Genomic DNA, 18,358 nt, shown 5'->3' with positions numbered 1-18,358 from the left:
TCTTTTCCGTTTCTTTGAGACAACTCTGCGTTTCCCTCATGCATATATATCAGCAATAGGGTTATGTAGCAACTTCTTGAATCTATGTTCTTTGATATGCTTGCTATTGAGTACTCACACCAGTTGCCTAATGATCTAGTGGTTGATACCTACGTACCATAGCGGTATATATATTCACATTCCATTATTTTCCTGCTTTTTATCACAATAACCAGCGATCTCTGCTATAACTTGAAATCCAAAATTCAACTATATATTGTTGTAGCTCCAAGGCAAAGCATCAATGCTCAAGACATCAATATTTCCAATTGAACTACTTTGGAAAATTAGAGAATACGGGACTTTCATGTTCTAGAACTAGCGAGTGCATGCTATATGTCATATATAGTGTAGTAATCGCTTGGTCACCCCTGTATCCCCCTCCCCCACATTGCCGCTAATGCAGCAGACACAGATGATACGAGATAGCGCGTTACTAGCTGCATGATAGCACATTAAACACAACCTTCAGGTAAACAGAGCCGATATCGATTTGCGTAGGCCGCCAACACATACTGTCCTGCTTCCTACATGTATGGAGACTCCGTGCACCACCAAAATCCAGGACATTTACCTGGGCAACCTATCTAACCCCAGCGCAGCTCAGGTCAGTACAGACTCCGTTGCCGGCTCAGTAGTCCTCAGTACTAGCGGTATAGTATCCGTCATCGCCTCAGCTGAGCTACTCCAAAGCACAGAGTACAAGCCGTCCTCAGTCTGTCGCGCATAAAAGTTGGCCCCGCTCACACTGACTAGCACGTAGCTTCCATACAGGGACCACACATTGCTAAGCTGGTTCGTCTGCTCCCTTGATGACGATCCAGTGAATCCGACTGGATTGGAGTCTGTACTTCCCTGGTCTAGACACAGATTATTGGTATTAGTCGAGAGCGTGGCAACTCCCTCAGTGGGACTGGGATGTGCCGTGAAGATGTTCGACCCATCAGTGGAGGCGGTGACTGTTACATAGTTAGCTGTAGATCCTTGTGGTTTTTGCATCAGACAGAGATCTTGGGTTCTTACAGTTGACTGGGGTCATTGCGGCCATTGTCGTTGCGCTTACTTTGGATGTATCTGCAACATGGGCAGTACCTATCGTGAAAATGCCGTGGATTAGCTAATGCTGCCGGTTTGCAAGTTGAGTAGGCCTAAGTTACCGTTCAAATAGAAGATGGGCAGTCCACTGATGTCTGGGCCATACGCATATAGTTTGAAGGAGGTGGTATTGGTTGACTGCCGCTTTTCAAGTGGCTGCGCAGAGCAAATGAGCCCAAAGGCTAGAAGCGGGAGAATAGAAAGGGATATCATCTTGCAATGAACAAGTCATATGGGGTGTATACGGCAGTGTATTGGGACAGGATTGAGCAAAACTTATAGAAACCAGAAAGAGTCACGAGGGCACAGTCGAGGAGATGAACAGTTGATGTAATTAGAAATTAGTAGCAGGCAGCGCAGTAGAAACTACCCAATGACATATGTGGTTTCCAGCGATGGGTCTTCTTCTTATTTCCCGAATATTGCGATCCAAGCCCTGTTTTGTGATTCGGACTGGCACGAGCTGACGATGAGACTAAGATCCCAGTCAAAAATAAATTGTCATCGTCTGGTTGTGTTCCATATCAAAATCCAGATCCCGGCTATTACAACCCCAATGGTCAGATCAATCATCCACTGATCATCAACGCGCTGCGTCAATGCTCGCAAGTATTGACAATCCTGGACAAACCAGCTGATTTCTCAAGATAGAGAATAGAGACATATATGAGAGATTAATTTCCGAAACACACACGTGGGATACCTACGCTCGTATAAACATGCAGGCTGAAAGCGCTTACAACATAAAACAGGGCTGCGTGTCGGGGAGCATAACCCTAATGTAAGACCTGAAAGCCAATCTGACCGCGATCGAACTAGAGAATATTTCCGATACTCAGTCTCCCTCATTGGCTCTTTCACTGGTTTACTTTCGATGATCCGAGAAATATACAGCCCTAGTTCGGTGGAAACACAGGCTATCGATCTTCTCCATAGTACTCTTACGAGAGAAAAACAGCCACCTACAATATCTGCAAATTCCAAATGAACAGTGCACACGTGTTCTGATAGACAATGTGACACAAATTCAGCCACTGGGAAGACCCCTGAGCCGAGCACTTTCTGACAGTTTGAATGGCGGACGGCCCCTGGCGTGGGTACGAGGCATATTGAACTTATTATTCGGATATCCACTGAAGACATAGCCTCAACACCCGAGCTGGAGGATGACGATAACTCTTGGACATGATAATTCGTCTGTCGGGTCATCATGCGTAACACAAGATCCTGTCTCCTACGGCATCGCTGGTAGGGCTGCCTGGCATATCCTGGCAAGGTATACCAGCGAGGTACGAATGCAGGACACCTCGTGAAAAGAAACATGGCGTTTTTTGATCCTAGTCAAATCTCTCCCCTCGTGCCGTGCTATACAATTATCATATATAAGATAGTGACTTAAATAGAGGACATGTCTCTTTCTTGTGTATCAGCAGCAAGTCTCATTCATTTTCTTAAACCCAAAGCTTTTGAATCTCTCTCAAGCTCCATATAGAGCTTCATCGTGCCGCAAAGAGAATTGAGCGTCATAAAGCTACCCTGAGTGGGTAGACCTGGCAGCTATGAAGCTCCAAGCTCTTCTCCTCCTGGTGTTTGGCCTGAGTGCTTCTGTTACTGCCATTCCAGGAGATCCAGTCAGTGAAGTGAATGTCCAGCCACAATTCCACAGACCCACGACAACAACCAAGGGCGGGCACACCACCAAGACAACCAGTACCAAAACCAAAACCACCACCAAGATCACCAAACCAACAGGAAGACCCTGTGCAGGAAACACGCGCCAAACACGGTCCAAATGGTGCCAATACGATGTTAACACCGACTACACCCAGATAGTACCAGACACAGGCGTAACACGGGAGTATTGGCTCAACATTGATGAGCTGATGGCCGCACCAGATGGGTTCCGCCGGCCTATAATGGCCGTGAACGGTACAATCCCCGGCCCAACGATCTTCGCCGACTGGGGCGACTGGGTCGTAATTCACGTTAAGAACAGCCTACACAAGGCCCAGAACGGGACGAGCATTCACTGGCATGGGATCAGACAGAACTACACGAATGGCAACGACGGCGTGGTGTCCATTACGCAATGTCCCACCGCGCCGGGCTCAAGCATAACCTATAAATGGCGCGCCGTGCAGTACGGTTCGTCATGGTACCATTCGCACATTGGACTGCAGGCGTGGGAGGGTGTTTTTGGCGGCATTGTGATAAATGGCCCTGCTACGGCCAACTACGATGTCGATAAGGGCAGTCTATTCCTGACAGACTGGTCGCATCCCACTGTCGATGAGCTATATATGGAGGCTCAGACGATCGGTCCGCCAACTTTAGATAATGGCTTGATCAACGGGACCAACGTCTTTGGTAATGGCACCAATTCTACGGGCCAGCGCTTCCATATGAAGGTCAACCAGGGTACTTCGTACCGGCTGAGGATTGTCAATTCGGCTGTTGATACACACTGGAAGTTCATGATTGATAATCATACGCTTACAGTTATTGCGGCGGATTTTGTGCCGATCAAGCCGTTTACGGCGGATCATATCGATATTGGAATGGGTTCGTTGCTCTTTCTACTTTTTGATATCTTAAATCCCAGCCCTAACTCCAACCCTTAAAAAAAAATCCCGAACAACAACTAACAAAAGAATCCAACAGGACAACGTTACGACGTAATTGTAACAGCAAACAAACGTCAAATCTCCGACTCATTCTGGATTCGCGCAATTCCCCAAGAAGCATGTTCGGAAAATGCGAATCCAAATAACATAAAAGGAATCCTTTACTACGGCAACCGCCCTCGTACACCCACAACAAGGGCCTACGCCTTCACAGATGAATGTGTCGACGAGCCCGCCTCCAGCCTGATTCCGCAAGTTTCCAAGCAAGTCTCAACCGCAGACTGGAACAACTTGACGGACGTGACACTCGGACGCAACAGTGCCAATCTCTTCCGCTGGTACCTCAACAGCACAACGATGCAAGTCCTCTGGGAAGACCCAACCTTACTGCAGCTCTTCAACAATGAAAATACGCCCAACTTCACTGCATCAAGTGGAGTGATTGAGCTGCCGCGGGCGCATGAATGGGTCTACCTAATGATTAACACGAGTTTCCCGGTGACGCACCCGATTCATTTGCACGGACATGATTTCTTTGTGCTGGCGCAGGGGACAAATCCATGGGATGGGAGTGTTGCGACTAATAATCCGCCGCGGAGGGATACGGCGATGTTGGCTGGCAATGGATTTTTGCTTATTGCATTTGAGACGGATAATCCTGGGGCGTGGCTCATGCATTGCCATATTGGGTGGCATACGGATGAAGGGTTTGCGTTGCAGTTTTTGGAGAGGGAGAGTGAGATTGAGCCATTGATTGATCGAAAAGCTCTCGATGATAACTGTGCTTCGTGGAATGCTTATGATGCGGCTTTTGATATTGAGCAGGAAGATTCCGGGGTTTAGGTGGTTTATGGAACACATTTCTAGATAGGTTCGGTGAGTTTATATCGTTTGGCTAGGGGTATGCTTCGTATGTAGGTAGGCCGTGCTCCCGTGTTCTATATCGCCAATTTATCGTCTCCAAATGTGTATTTTATATATTATTCCTTATCTATACATTGTTTGGTAGTGGTTTCCAGCTTAGTAGCTTGGGTACAGTCTTTGTTGATCTTAGTAGTACATATAGACCACATGAGAAAGACCGACCAAGAGATCAAATACAGTTGACTAGATTGCTTATCAAAACGTTACTATAGAAAAGAAGAGAATTTCCCATATATTCCTTATTTAAGACATTTTCCCTCTCCCTTTGCCGCAGCCAGTAGCTGCAACAGAGAGTATCTCCATCGAGATCAAATCTACAAGCAAATAGGGACACACGACTGGGTACCATTCTTCACAAATACTGGATCTACGATCGTAGTTCCAGAAAGAGAAGAGAAAGTGGGTTATGTTTTGGAAAGCAGACAAATTTCCCAATCTATCTGAAAGCTTGATGTCCGAGGCACAAGGATATCAATAACAACAATAATCGCCATGAGGACGATTGGCACTTAGATACATAAAACAGTGACGGAATTGGATGTTGAATGGATTCCGCTGGACCCTCAATCCCAGATCTGGATCCATGTTGACTACTCACTGTATCACCTGGGTGAATGGGAATATGGATTACTGACAACATCAGTATTGGGCGTGTCCGTGTCGCAGCACTGGCTGTACAGTCCGCTGCGATCCTTCAGGCAGTTATCAGAGAAGTCCAGATCACCGTAATCGCGAGGCCATGTTGCCATAATCTTGCAACCAGGTGTCACTTGATCAAGCTCATTGTCGCCGTCGAACATGGCATAAATAGTAGCGGTACTATTGGCAGTGTTTTGATCCGCGACGTCTAGGACTGTCAGTCTAGCTCCTCCCTGGTGAATGAAACGGATACGACTTACTGTAGGCTCCGCCCCAGGTCTGGCAGCGTTTTGCATCATTGATCACAATGCAACCCCTGCTAACATGCTATTTCCTGAATCAGTTGCGGATAGGAGTAAAGGAGGTTATTCAGCAGACTCACAATATTGGTACCAGTGCTGGTGTACCCCTCGGGGTTTTCACAAGGGAAATATGGTGATCCTGTGTCCCGGTTGTATACTATATTCTGAGAGGCGACGCCACCATTTATACATACCGGTAAACTAAAGAATCCAGGAGTTCGGACACTAGGGACAATATCCCCACCGAAGCTGGCCACGATACCATCAATATTGGCCCTTGGATATCCATTCGTCTGGTTGTTATTAGACCATCCATCAATGCTGCTGATCACAATATCTTCAATCGTAATTCCACCGAATTGCTTTCCGTCCAGAGTATCACGGGTTCCACCCGGAAGAGCAGTGGCAGGGAAGCCAGTCCCGCTTTTTTGGTGGGCATTTAGCAAGTAATGCATCTTCCCTTTGTAACAAACATTGATCAGAGCTGACACGGTGTTTGGAACGAACACGCCGGCACTCTCTGGGATAGTCTTAGTCTCGTTGTCGCATGCATCTTGACTCTGCCTTTAGCCGGTGCGAGTTAGCCCCTGTTGCAGGTAGAGGGAAAGAAAGTGATCAGACTAACTTACCAGATAAAAGGGCGCGCCTTATCGGGAGAAACACTCCATGCGTATGAGATCATCTGACCGTAGAGGATCTTTTCCACGTCGGTGTTTGTGTGGGCGAGGTCAAGCCTGTCCATAGCTGCGGCAATAGTACCATTGTTGATTGTGGCATAAAGAGCTTCGAGACCACTGTCGGAGGTCCCAGCAAATATACTATCCAGATAAGATGTCTCCATATTCTTCCAAGATGTCATAGTCACGCCTACAAACGAATCGATGGTATTCTGGACTCCAAGTCCCTCGATCGCACTATTAATTTGTTAGGCTAGGGTTCATCCACGTGAGGGAGGAGTAGTACCCTTTCATATTTGTCTTATAGTAGGAAACAGAAGTAGCGAGGATAGTGCCCGTCATGTCAGCGGCAATGGCCCTAGCGATTACATTCTCCATCGCTTGAAGGACTAGTAGACGTTAGATCTCATATGATATCAGCTTAGAGGCTAAAAGGAGTGACATACAGACGTTATACAGCAAAGATACGCCAAGGCTAACGACTATCATTGCTGAATCGATGATCATCTTGATCATGTTTCCGTTATCTTTAGGCTGTGGGGCGAATGCAGACGCGAAGGTGCCAACGTTGTTTGTCACACTGGCCTGGGCAAGACCAATGGCCTGGAAAACTGATGCGTGGAGCTAGACAAGTAATCAGCATAATTCAAGTGAAGGTATGACCGTTCTCTAAATAGTTTGTGACCTACTTGATGGACACCCGCAAACCCATTCAGAATCAGAGCACTACCTCGTTATCAGAGATGCTATATGGTAAGTGGCAAAAGATAGATGAGGTGACTTACCCGGCTGGGATAGTATCATCAGTGCACTCAACAGGCTGGGAGCAACGGTTGTCAGACACAATGTCGTTACACCTCATACCTTGAGGCCCATGAGTATAGTTGCTGAAGAACTGGGGGAAGCCATGAGTGTTTGACTGCTCCTTCCAGGCTGCAATAGTAGCATCCCAAGCAGATTTGGCACCTGCCTCCTGCCATTGGGTTGCAGGGTCACCGTGGATCTGGGAGCATTGCATAGTCCTCCAAGCATCTCCGGTAGGGGAAGACGAAGGAACTGGCCCGCGTGCCTGAATGATACGGCCAACGGTCAAACCGTTGATTGAGATAGCAAGATTGATCAAAACGCCAAGGTTTAGGACTCGCATGTTGAAGTAAAGATCAAAAGAATGAATCTTCATGAAACAGAAAAGATGAGATGGACAGACACACTGGCATGGTTTCCTTTATATATGTTCCTCTTCAGACAATAACACCACTAATCGAAACAGGTGAAAGGCGTGAAGTCACAGTTTTGCATCAAGGTAAAGCATCAGACAGAACATCTACAACATGAAACTACCCAAAGCGGCAACTGCACCCAAGGGCTTATATACCGATCTAATTTCCGTCACATCCGTTACATCGTTGGATCATTAACTTGATCTGGTATGGTTTGATTTCAGTGGAAATGCTTAAACAAACACTATGGACAAGCCAATATCTGGCGATCCCTAACTTCCCTACGCAATACGGAATACTGATTCTAATCATGAAATAGTTTTATTCCACAGTCTCTTATTGTTCCAGTTTATCTGTTTATCTGATATCTCAAGGTGCCAAATTGAATGTGATCAAAGGCGACTTCATGGCGACTTTCCATGTAAACTAGATCTCTACGGCACTACGGCATCTCACCCCGAATTCTGCTCTTAGACATGCTTTCCCCCGTATCAGAATCCATGCACAAATCATCCTTGGGTATATTACAATTCTGTCAAAAGAGTCCATTCCTTAGCTTCGGACTTGGATTCCATAATCCGAATATGCTGTCCCAGAAGTCTATGCCCCACAAAGAAATCGTTTGTCGGGGTTTTGTCTATAAATATACATATTAGCTGCAGGCATATTACCTGTAGGCCACAAGCAAACCTGCAGCCTTTTAGGAAAATAACAGTGATCTCAAGTGGACTTTTGATCCTTCATCCAGGATGTTTCAAGGTTCAATTTCATATGACAAATTGTGAGAGATATCCGTTAGTCCGAGATACTACATTGTGGCGAGCAGGGATAATCAAAATCCACACATAGTCAATACGCAGTAGCTCTACGATCTTTTCTTTTGATGGGAATTGAAGATGTTCTTCTTTTCTTCCTGAGAACTAAACAAGTATAAAACCAGAGCTAACAGCATCCGCCCTTTCCAGCCGACGTTCGACAAAAGCACGACACACTCACTGGAATATCTGCTGATGCTAAAGCAATCTCGCGTGCAGATTCAATAAAAGCCACTTCGGTACTCTTTCCAAGGCGAGTGAGACATTCATGTAGGCCATGCAGCCCCCACACATTGTTGAGCTTTGCCCTGCGCCGAGGATAGTCTAGGGCAAATCCCAGATCCTGTTTGAATAATACTTCTGCCTCCTCGATGCGGTTCTGCTCCAGGAGTAAGCCACCGAGGGCATGACGGACGGGCTGCATCCAGGGGGGTGGGTCAGAGTACGCAAGTCTGTCCTCGCGCGCAATGGCTTCCCTAAGGAAAGAAAATCCTTCCTCAATATTTCCTTTCCGGTACTCCAATTCTCCAGCAAGCATAGCTGAGGCTACCCCCAGGACATCTTCCTCCTTGCATGGAATACTATTGAGTCGTGTACTAGGGACTGCCCTACGCGCCGTTTCAAAGTCTTTCTGGGCATTTTCCGCTTCGGCAATCCGCCCAAGTGCGCTAAATGCAAGCCCACGGGCGTAGTGAATGGTAGCTACGGTTACGTAATATGTATCAGGATCTGCGGGGAGTTCAAGGTCAAGAACCTGCTCCCAGCGACCAAAACGCACCAGAACATGTGCCTTGCTCCCCACAAAGCTCTCAATAAAGTCGGCCATCGGAGGACTTTTGATCGCCAGTACTTGAGGATATATAACTTCTTCGAGTTTTTCTGCGGCAGACATTGCGTCCGAGAAGCGGCCGGACATCATAGCGGAATACAATTTCGCACAAATATAATGCACCCGATAGGCTGTGTACATGACTGTGCCCGTCTCTCGGGCAAAATAAATGTCGTCGGCCAGGATGGCTTGATGGTTGGATTCGATACCCCGGCGGTAGTCGCCCACCGCTGCATCGATGTGCGTCGGCATATGCAACATGTGGGAAGCATGCGGAACCATCCCACGGAGTCGATCCGCAGCCGGTAGAGCCAATTCTGGAAATGGGGACATCTCCAACAGGTGGATATACAGATGACAAAGTGCCGGATGATTATGACCAATAGTCTGCTGCAGCCCCAGCTCAATGACATCGCGAGCCTCAACCGTGTGATCCCCCGTAGGCTTGCCAGTATCCAAGTCCCACAGTCCGCGTGGGGTGATACACATCAATGCCTCAGCGAATAAGGCAGCAACGTCTATATCGCTGCTAAATTTCTGATACACAGGGCGCATGGCATTTGCGTATGCGTGGTCAAAGGGACTCAAGTCGTCTGGTATGTCATGAACGGGGGAAAGCGGGCGCCAATGGCTTCGATCAATGCCTGCTCGACCGGGGTGGCATTACTAGCCAGCTTGCGTGCCCGTGCTAGGACATCATTGACCTTTGCAATAGAAGTCCGGCGATCTTCTGGATCAAAAAACTTCCAAGCCTTATTGTAATTCGGCCCAGTTGCGTAGGCGACTCCCCACAACGCTATGGCGCAGTTGGGATCACTTTCCGCTGCTCGTTGGAAACATCGCGCTGCCTCGTCATGGTTGAAAGAATACGCCCATATCAATCCGCGATCGAACCACAGTTGGGTTTCTGTTGAAGAGGTAGTCACTGATCGATGATGCGAGCCAAGATCGTAATAGGTCTCTTGGCCAACTGCGGCAGCATATTTGGACTGATCCCTAATTGAGGGTTAGAGTATTTGAATTATAGAAATCACTCCAATACTCACTGCATATTGGAGTACTAGGCTCTTGGTACTTGGTACTGGGAGGATATTGGGTCGGATTGACTGATCACACCGTGGTTCGCGCTACCAAAGGTCTAAATAGACAGAACAGTCAAAACCCTAGTTTCCTCCAATCCAATTTCCTTTCACTCGAGAACAGATATTGCAAGTGACCGTAGGAAGATTCGTCTCGACGGGACTTGGAACTGATGAAAGAATGAAGCATCAATTGTAGTCGATGGGCGATGAAAAAGGAAATGCAGGATGAAGATCAGTGAGGGGCTTACTTGCCAACGAGTACCTGGTCTCGTGTTCTCGTGTCTATATAGGGTCATGTGATAGTATTTGGTGTCCATACATAATAGGTATACCTCTCGAGATCGAGCAAGGTCTTTCTTGCCGATTAGTCAACCCTCGTTCTTAAGGTTGCCTCTATGGGCTATGTAGATAGCTCTATGGCGGTAGTGGTTTATCTATATCTATCATCAATCTTTCTAGGTCAGTGGACATTTTTACTTCTATCGTAGTCATCGTAGTATGTATATCTCGTTAGGTTGTATCCCCTCTCTTTTACAACCTCGGCACAATGATTATATAGATCTATGATTTATTTATAGTAGGTAGGTAGGACTAAAATTGGTACTAAAGCCATTCAGTCAAATATTACGCATATCTTACTCTGATTTTTCTATTGTCCACTTCGAAGGGGTAAGATTTTTTTTTACCGATCTAATAACTGTTGTGCCTTTATATATAAATACGTCCACTATAAAGAACTCCTTGTACGCCTTTTTTCGGTCGTCCACTTGGAAAATCGAAAAAGGAAATATCCAAAGCCATGACATCGAAATAGACTATACAAGCATAAGATGATTCTCGTATGCTGTATACCTCATTTCATCCTGCGAAACTAGTGGGGCACAAAAACTAGGAAGGTGGCGCCCGCGCTCATAGAAGATTTTCCCGAGGTACTCCCGTGGTCCACTCTGCGTCATTGACGATACATAGTCTAAATACACCAATGTCATATTGGACAGACGGTTAGAAGCAAACCTCACACCAATGGATAGCTAATGTAAAGCGCCACTTCATCATCTCAGGGGTTCCTTCCAGCTCATTGTTCTTCGACACGGTAAACAGACGCATCGCTCAGTTGACGTGCACCAAGTTCACCACTTTCATACATTTGGATGAGAGTTTCCACATCTCACACGCTGTACTTGGCCAATTTCTATTGAAAGACAATGCTTCGGTGATCTGATTCTTTCTGCAGATTGAAATACCAAAGCTATAGGGCAGACGGCACTGAATACGGGCTGTTAATCGGCCATTCTGAAAAGTGGACACAGGGGTGGAGAAGAGAGATGATAGATGTCCACTTGTGGAGGCAGATGATCCAGATCACGTAAAATAGCTACAGTGCACGGTTGAGGGAGTAATGGCACTAGATGGTATTCTATTCACGAGCCTTCCGAGGCTAAACATACACAGAATCGATATATCGTTAAATCTTTCATCAATTCCCCCAAACCCAAGTAGCACAAACCACTATTTCAAAAAGATATACTCCATCCCACCGGTAAGGGACTTGTTTTGTCATGAATCAGACGATAGTAACGGTCATGACCATTCCAAGGTCAACCCCACTCAAAGCAGGGTCTTCATGTCATCCATGTTGCGGACACCAACGAGGTTGCCAGCCTTGATACGCTTGAGTGTCAGGGCGGCAATCACGGCGGCACCAACACCGGAACCATCCTCGGCAGCCATGATGGAGACCTTGTCCTTCTCGGTAGGGGCCCAGTCAAGGATTTCGCGCAGGGCCTGGGCACCACGCGCCTTGAAGTGGGGGTACTTGGTGAAGACGGAGCCGTCAGCACCAACGTGGCAGGACTCGATGTTCTTCTTGGTACATATGGCTGCGACTCCACAGGCGGACAGGCGAGCGGCACGGGTACCGATCAGTTCAGCGAGACGGCGGACTAGCTCCAGCTCTGGCTGGGTGGGGCGGATGTTCAGCGTCCGTTCAAAGAGATCCAATGTCTCTGTGAGGTTCTCATAAGGATCCTCTTCGATGTTGGCGAGGAAGGAGGCATCGAGCAGATAGGGCTTGCGCAGCTTGGAAACATCCTGGCCACTGAAGATCAGACCGGGCTTGTTGTCGATCAAGTCGAGTAGTGCGAGACGGAAGATTTCGCCCAGGTACAGACCAGCGGTCATCTTCTCGAAAGCTTGCTGGCCCGGGCGGGGTGAGTCGCGGTCGATGATCTCATCGTATTTAGTGAGGGGGAGTACCACGTGCTCATTATCGAAGGCCCCGTATTCGCAATTAATGGCGACGGGCATGTCGGGAGGCAGGTTCATATGGGCGAGCTTGGGTACAGACCCTGCGTTCTCCATGTATGCGGCATTGACGCCGGTACCGAAGATGCAGCCAATCTTCATCTCGGTGTCGGTGTAAGAGGAAGCAATGAGGGTACCGGTGGTGTCGTTGATCAGGGCTGCCACTTTGATGGGGAGGCCCTGTAGCCTTGTGAGTCTTTTGAACCTGCATGGGGAAGGTGACATCTCAAGCATACCCGCTTCTTCAAGATCTCCTCAAGAGGGGGAACAACATCGTGGCCCTCGACACCATCAATGTCAAAGCCCTTGGTCCAGCGCTGCAGAATACCGTGATCGATGTATTCCTGAGTGGCGGGGTAGGAGAAAGTGAAGCCGAGGGGCAGCTTGGCAAGGTTCCCGTCGTTGTGGTGGGTCTCGATGAACTGCTGCAAGCAGTCGGCAATGTACTCCCACAACTCCTCTGCGGTTCCAGTCCGCAACTCTTCCGGCATCTTATATTTGGATTGTGTGATATCGAAAGCGCTCTTCTCCTCGGTCAAGGTAATTTCGCAAACACGTAGGTTGGTGCCGCCCATATCGAGAGCCAGGTAGGTTCCCTGCTCGTTTCCATCGGGGAAGTCCAAGACCCAGGTGACATTCATGGGCTATTTTTCTAGTGTTAGTCCATGTTGCGATCGGGGGATTGTCGTTCTCACAATATTACCACCCTCAACGGTCAGGCCTGTGTTTGTTAGAGATGCGGAGAATCGGAGAGTTACGGATGGCTCTCAAACTCACCTTTCTCGAGCTCCTTGACGAAGTGGTTCACAATTTGCTTGAGTTTGGAGCGATCCACTCCGAAAGCCTTCTCGAAGTCCTGAATAGGTCCTAACAAGTTCTGGGGCAGTTCGTGCATGGACCCTGTACGACATAGTTAGCATATTAATCAATACAGGGGTATAAAGAGCCTCACCCTTCCGGGACGGCGGGTGCTTAGGGCCAAGTCCAACCATGATGACTATGAAATTGAAAGGTGAGAAAAATAAAAGAGGAAGAAAGTTGGGAAGGGGGGGGGAATGACGATATGGGAAAGACGTGGGGCGATTTGTAGATGTCTTGTTTTGGCTATCGGAGAGAAAGTAGAAAGTCAATTGGAGCTAAGGGGAAAAATATGGGGAGGGAAATTCTCGGGATCTCGGTGGACTATAAATATTCGTAATTTTACAAATTATACAACCTTGAATCCTCTGTACGGTCTTGATGACTTCCAACGTTGGATCGACATCCATTCTCTTGGCATGACTAGGATATCCACGACCTTGTCTACGGAGTACGTAGAATATAGGAACTCCAATAACATGAAATATCGTATTTCGGCTTATTAAAAACATTGCATAGTATCTCACAATTTACGCGCCAAATGGGGGAAAACATGGTCGAGACCCTCAGACTGGCGGTGTGCCTTCTCGTGTGACTCTAGCTTTTCGCGTACTTTATTTTGATACGCATCTGTCAACCCCAGAGTTCGATCGACCTCCTCCGTTAGTCGGTCCACTTCGTCTTGCAGACGTTCGTCTCGAGTCTGTAGCGGGGCATTCTCCTCCGCCCTTTGTTGCGGGTCGGGGTTGGTTTCCTCCCATAATGCCTCCAATTCCTCATCCCATCCCATAGCTTTTGCAAACTTGCGGACTCCAGCATCACAGTCTCCAATCACCAAGACATCATCACTCCGCGATCCAAGGCCACCGACACGCTCCATATTGATGAGCAAGCGAGGCACGCCCTGACTGACCATCGAAGGTAGACTGGCAAATGGCTGGACGGACAGACTAGTTCCCATGACAATGCAGAGATCAGCCTCTTCTGGTAGAGAGCGGCTTTCAAAAAAGTCCGAGGGAAGAGATTCACCGAAGAACACAATATCTGGCTTGACGAGGCCGTTACAATGGTGGCAGCGGGGTACTTCGCACTTGGATACTATCTGGTGCATCTCTTCATCTGGGAAGGTCTCCTTGCATTCAATGCAGCGCTGTGACGCAAAACTGCCATGGGCCTCGACAATCTTCTCGCCTGGGACACCTGCCTGGCGCTCGAGGCAATCAATATTTTGGGTAAAATGCTTCAAGAGTATCCCTTTGTTGTAAAGCAGTTTAATGAATGAGTGCACAATGGTTGGGCGATAGCGTCCGGGGTACAACTCGTGCGCCAGCGCATAGAAAGGTTTGGGGTTACGCCGGAAAAAACCGATATCAAAGACTGCCTCGGGCTCTGGAAGGTCTAGCTTTGCTAGATTGGCGTAGATTCCCGTATCAGGTGAGCGAAAATCTGGAATGCCTGCCGAAGTGCTGATGCCCGCTCCCACCTGTATGTCTAGTCAGCTCTCCGATGCACAATTTTATGGGGACTTCATAGTGCATACCATCACCACAACTTTCTTTACATTGTGCTGTTTCACATACTTGGCGAGTGCCTCAATGTTGCGAGCCTCAAGCACCGAGGGGATCGTGGATTCATCCACCTGGACTGACGATTCGTTACCCATGGTGCGCCGATTTGGACGTCTGGGTTTGCGACGTCCGATGATGGCGGCTGAGGACTTGACAAATCAATAGTCAAGTCTTGAGAAGTGTAGATAATATTAGTTAAAAGATCAACAGGGAAAGGTTCACAGAAAAGAAAAAAGGCAACTGAAAAAGAGCAACTGATATGGAATGTGAAGCGTGGGGGAAAATGACGTCGGCCTGATTCACAACCACATGGAAACGCGTCTTAAGACGCAGAAAATAAAGATTGTAAAAGGAATAGAAAAAGAAAACAAAGGCACGTTGAGACAATTTCTATCTTTTTTTAACAATTTGAAGTTTGGGAATCCCAGTCTTGACGTAGCACAGTAATTTGAAGCTTGAAGCTGTAAAACCCACCCTCACCGCCCGCAGCCCCCCCTACAACTGGCGTGGCATCAACAAACCAACTTGCGACAACCAATGGCGCCCAGGATGGCTGCAACCGCCAATGGGCATAATTCTATGCCTCAAAGCCCTCCAAACACCAATGCCTCACCAGAGAAATCTCCACCCCCACCGCCCGATATCTTCAATGCCAGCTCCGTCGCCGAGATCAAAGCCACGTTGTCCCACCTGCACACCCAAGAAGCGTCTGTGACCGCCCGCCTCGATGCCCTGGTAACATCCCAAAAAGATCTCTCGCGGGAGCTGGGCAGGCTGGACCTGATGCGCGCCAACATTGGGACTCACGCCAGCACGACCCGCTCCATCAGCCATGGAATGCTCTCCGAAGCCGCCAGCACCGCCGACCGGATCTCCAGCGCGGTTCGCCGGCTAGATCTCGAGCAGGCTCGGGTGAAAGCCACTCTACAGGTCGTCGAGCAGGTTGCCGAGCTCAAGGCGTGTGCGCTCGGCGTGGCAGGATCGATGGGTGCGCCTCAGGACTGGGAGAAAGCCGCCAGCTACCTCCACCGTGCAGCTCAGGTCCCAGCGACAGTCGTCAATGGTGCGTTTGCTGCAGAGATGGTTCCTACGGCTGAAGTGCCTGACCCCCCAAGTGTAACGCTGGATAACGCGGCAGAGTCGCTGTGCGGGCTGTTCCTGCGTGAGTTTGAGAAGGCGGTTAAGGAGAATGATGGGGCCAAGATTACGCGCTTCTTCAAGCTTTTCCCGCTTATCGGACGGTCTGAAGTCGGACTTGATGTTTATGGTCGTTATGTGTGCCAAGGTGTCGCGGCCAAGGCTCGGGCTAACCTTAACGGGGCTGCCGGGGGTGCTCAAACTAAGGATGGGTTCTTCTATGCCAATGCGCTTACCAAGCTGTTTGAACATATTGCGCAGATTATCGATAGTCATGGCGGGCTCGTTGAGCACCACTATGGCCCCCGCAAGATGGGACGGGTCATTGAACGGCTACAGGTCGAAGCTGATGTACAAGGTGGTATCATTCTTGATACCTGGAGCGACGAGCGACATGTGGATCGCAAGTTGATGGATATCAAATCTTACGCTTTCACTTTCTTGGTGCAAAGCTTCCTGCCCGCACAGCGACCAGGCCCGCCTCGCTCACAGTCCCCTACCATGGGGGCGAGCACTGCTGCCGACGATGAGGGTGTGGATATGAAAGAGATCGATGGTGTCTTGAATGAAATGGCTATCATGTTGGGCCGGTGGTCACTGTACTGTCGGTTCCTGGCTGATACATGTAACGTGAGTCGCAATATCCGCCTCTTCTTTGATACCGGCACTAACAACTTCTCAGTCTCCGAGTGAGGGTGATGCAGAGGACGATAATCGCTTCGAGCTCCCCAGCTTCGTGCGAGAGTCACCTCTGGCCCAAAAGATCAACGATCGTCTGGTGGCCCCCTTCAACGCAATGACAACCTTCTTCTTCCGTCGTTCCGTTGAAAAGGCCTTCCAGCTAGATGAGTCTCCATCAGGCCTCACGCTAAATCCCCAGCGTCCACTCAAAGCCGACCCACCACACATCACCTCTGCCGTCGACGACATCATGTACATCGTCAATAAAGTTATCCAGCAGTCGCTCGCAACCTCCCAAGAAGCTGTCGTGACAAACGTAGTCCCGACCCTCTCACGCGTTCTAGGCTCCGATTTCATTGGTATGACGCAGCGCAAGATGCGTGACGAGTGCTACCCACGCTCTATACAAGGCGGTCAACCCGCAGAACAAACCACAATCTCCTTCCTAGTTCAAATCAACAACCTCGACCTGGGAGTAGACTACATCCGACGAATCGTGCAAAACAACACGGGCTCGAAGACTCCCCTCCCAACAGATACCAACACCAGCACACCAGCAACCCCACACCTCCTCTCCATTTTCGCAAACCCAACCACTGCACAGAAAGTGCACCAAACCCTCCAAACCCTCTCCACAACCTTCGAAAGCAAAGTAACCGACCTCCTCACAGACGGAATCCAAGTAATCTTCAACAACACCATAAAACCACGGCTCCGTCCGATCCTGGCAGACACATTCCGCGATATCGAGTACGCCCCGAACCCCAACACCGAAGCTGACAGCCCCAGCTTCGACAACAAAGAACTCGTCAAGCCCCGCTTCACCACACTCTGGAATGACCTGCTGACACCATACGCACGGATCCTCACGCCCTCCGCCTTCGACCGCGTCCTCGGCGTGACACTCGCGTACCTGGCTCGTCTACTTGAGAAGAGACTCTGGTCTTACGGGGCTCGGATTAACGCGCTGGGCGCGGCACATCTCGAGAGGGATGTTGCGGGGCTTGTTGGGGTTGCTGTTGATGTTGGGTATGTTCCTGGTGCGCCAGGAAGATATCGGTATCGGGAGTGCTTTGCGCGTTGTGTGCAGATGACGCTTGTTATGGGGATGGACGAAGATGAGTGGGATGAGGTTAGGAGGGGTGGAGTTGCGGCAGAGGTAGTTGAGAAGCTTGGGAGGGAGGATTTGATTAGGGCAAGGGGGATGGTTAGGAGGTAAAGGTCTTTGTTTTTAGGGCTTTTGATTGGAGGTGATTTTGTATAGATTGGATTGTTTGTTGTGTTTTGTTTGTTTGACTAGTTTTTTTGTTTCCCTTCTCGTTTTGTACCATCGAGGATCTCATTCTTATCTACGGAGCACATATCTACAATCTACAATTGTAAGCGAGCTTTGAGGGGAAAATGATCTGGAGAATAGATATATTTCAACTTAGTCAAGTCAGGCTGTCTCGCTCTATACTGCAGACAAACAGAAGACAGAAGACAGAAAACAAGATATTTCCTTTGCAATTCAATGAAGCAGTTTATATACACGTACAAAACCCAATTTGATATCCCCGTTTGG

The 18,358-nt window shown here is 48.6% G+C and overlaps 8 protein-coding genes across 8 annotated transcripts; 2 read left to right on the top strand and 6 right to left on the bottom strand.

Moving 5' to 3' along the window:
• Positions 1–642: 642 nt before the first annotated feature.
• Positions 643–1,347, bottom strand: N7500_002082 (uncharacterized protein; the record flags this gene model as incomplete). Its single annotated transcript, XM_056673228.1, has 2 exons — positions 643–998; positions 1,197–1,347. The coding sequence occupies 2 exons, from the start codon at positions 1,345–1,347 to the stop codon at positions 643–645; spliced, it is 507 nt and encodes a 168-aa protein (XP_056533753.1).
• A 1,346-nt stretch (positions 1,348–2,693) lies between these two features.
• Positions 2,694–4,601, top strand: N7500_002081 (uncharacterized protein; the record flags this gene model as incomplete). Its single annotated transcript, XM_056673227.1, has 2 exons — positions 2,694–3,696; positions 3,796–4,601. 2 exons carry the CDS (start codon positions 2,694–2,696, stop codon positions 4,599–4,601), a joined length of 1,809 nt encoding a protein of 602 aa, XP_056533752.1.
• Positions 4,602–5,284: 683 nt separating this feature from the next.
• N7500_002080 (uncharacterized protein) lies at positions 5,285–7,447 on the bottom strand (the record flags this gene model as incomplete). The annotated part of the gene is made up of 8 exons (XM_056673226.1): positions 5,285–5,529; positions 5,582–5,648; positions 5,704–6,187; positions 6,253–6,537; positions 6,587–6,689; positions 6,747–6,924; positions 6,990–7,026; positions 7,086–7,447. The coding sequence occupies 8 exons, from the start codon at positions 7,445–7,447 to the stop codon at positions 5,285–5,287; spliced, it is 1,761 nt and encodes a 586-aa protein (XP_056533751.1).
• A 1,015-nt stretch (positions 7,448–8,462) lies between these two features.
• On the bottom strand, positions 8,463–9,719 carry N7500_002079 (uncharacterized protein; the record flags this gene model as incomplete). The annotated part of the gene is made up of 1 exon (XM_056673225.1): positions 8,463–9,719. The coding sequence occupies one exon, from the start codon at positions 9,717–9,719 to the stop codon at positions 8,463–8,465; it is 1,257 nt and encodes a 418-aa protein (XP_056533750.1).
• A 29-nt stretch (positions 9,720–9,748) lies between these two features.
• N7500_002078 (tetratricopeptide repeat protein) lies at positions 9,749–10,215 on the bottom strand (the record flags this gene model as incomplete). The annotated part of the gene is made up of 2 exons (XM_056673224.1): positions 9,749–10,160; positions 10,211–10,215. The coding sequence occupies 2 exons, from the start codon at positions 10,213–10,215 to the stop codon at positions 9,749–9,751; spliced, it is 417 nt and encodes a 138-aa protein (XP_056533749.1).
• A 1,639-nt stretch (positions 10,216–11,854) lies between these two features.
• N7500_002077 (putative hexokinase Kxk) lies at positions 11,855–13,542 on the bottom strand (the record flags this gene model as incomplete). Its single annotated transcript, XM_056673223.1, has 5 exons — positions 11,855–12,730; positions 12,787–13,194; positions 13,246–13,271; positions 13,328–13,450; positions 13,503–13,542. 5 exons carry the CDS (start codon positions 13,540–13,542, stop codon positions 11,855–11,857), a joined length of 1,473 nt encoding a protein of 490 aa, XP_056533748.1.
• Positions 13,543–13,931: 389 nt separating this feature from the next.
• Positions 13,932–15,071, bottom strand: N7500_002076 (SIR2 family NAD-dependent protein deacylase; the record flags this gene model as incomplete). Its single annotated transcript, XM_056673222.1, has 2 exons — positions 13,932–14,891; positions 14,949–15,071. The coding sequence occupies 2 exons, from the start codon at positions 15,069–15,071 to the stop codon at positions 13,932–13,934; spliced, it is 1,083 nt and encodes a 360-aa protein (XP_056533747.1).
• A 442-nt stretch (positions 15,072–15,513) lies between these two features.
• N7500_002075 (Golgi transport complex subunit COG4) lies at positions 15,514–18,013 on the top strand (the record flags this gene model as incomplete). Its single annotated transcript, XM_056673221.1, has 2 exons — positions 15,514–16,743; positions 16,796–18,013. The coding sequence occupies 2 exons, from the start codon at positions 15,514–15,516 to the stop codon at positions 18,011–18,013; spliced, it is 2,448 nt and encodes an 815-aa protein (XP_056533746.1).
• Positions 18,014–18,358: the final 345 nt, after the last annotated feature.

Source organism: Penicillium coprophilum (assembly GCF_028826855.1).
Source record: "Penicillium coprophilum strain IBT 35676 chromosome Unknown utg000002l_segment0_segment1, whole genome shotgun sequence".
Classification (NCBI taxonomy): domain Eukaryota; kingdom Fungi; phylum Ascomycota; class Eurotiomycetes; order Eurotiales; family Aspergillaceae; genus Penicillium; species Penicillium coprophilum.
The sequence above is the reverse complement of the archived record's forward strand: the minus strand, read 5'-3'. Positions and strand labels throughout refer to the sequence as shown.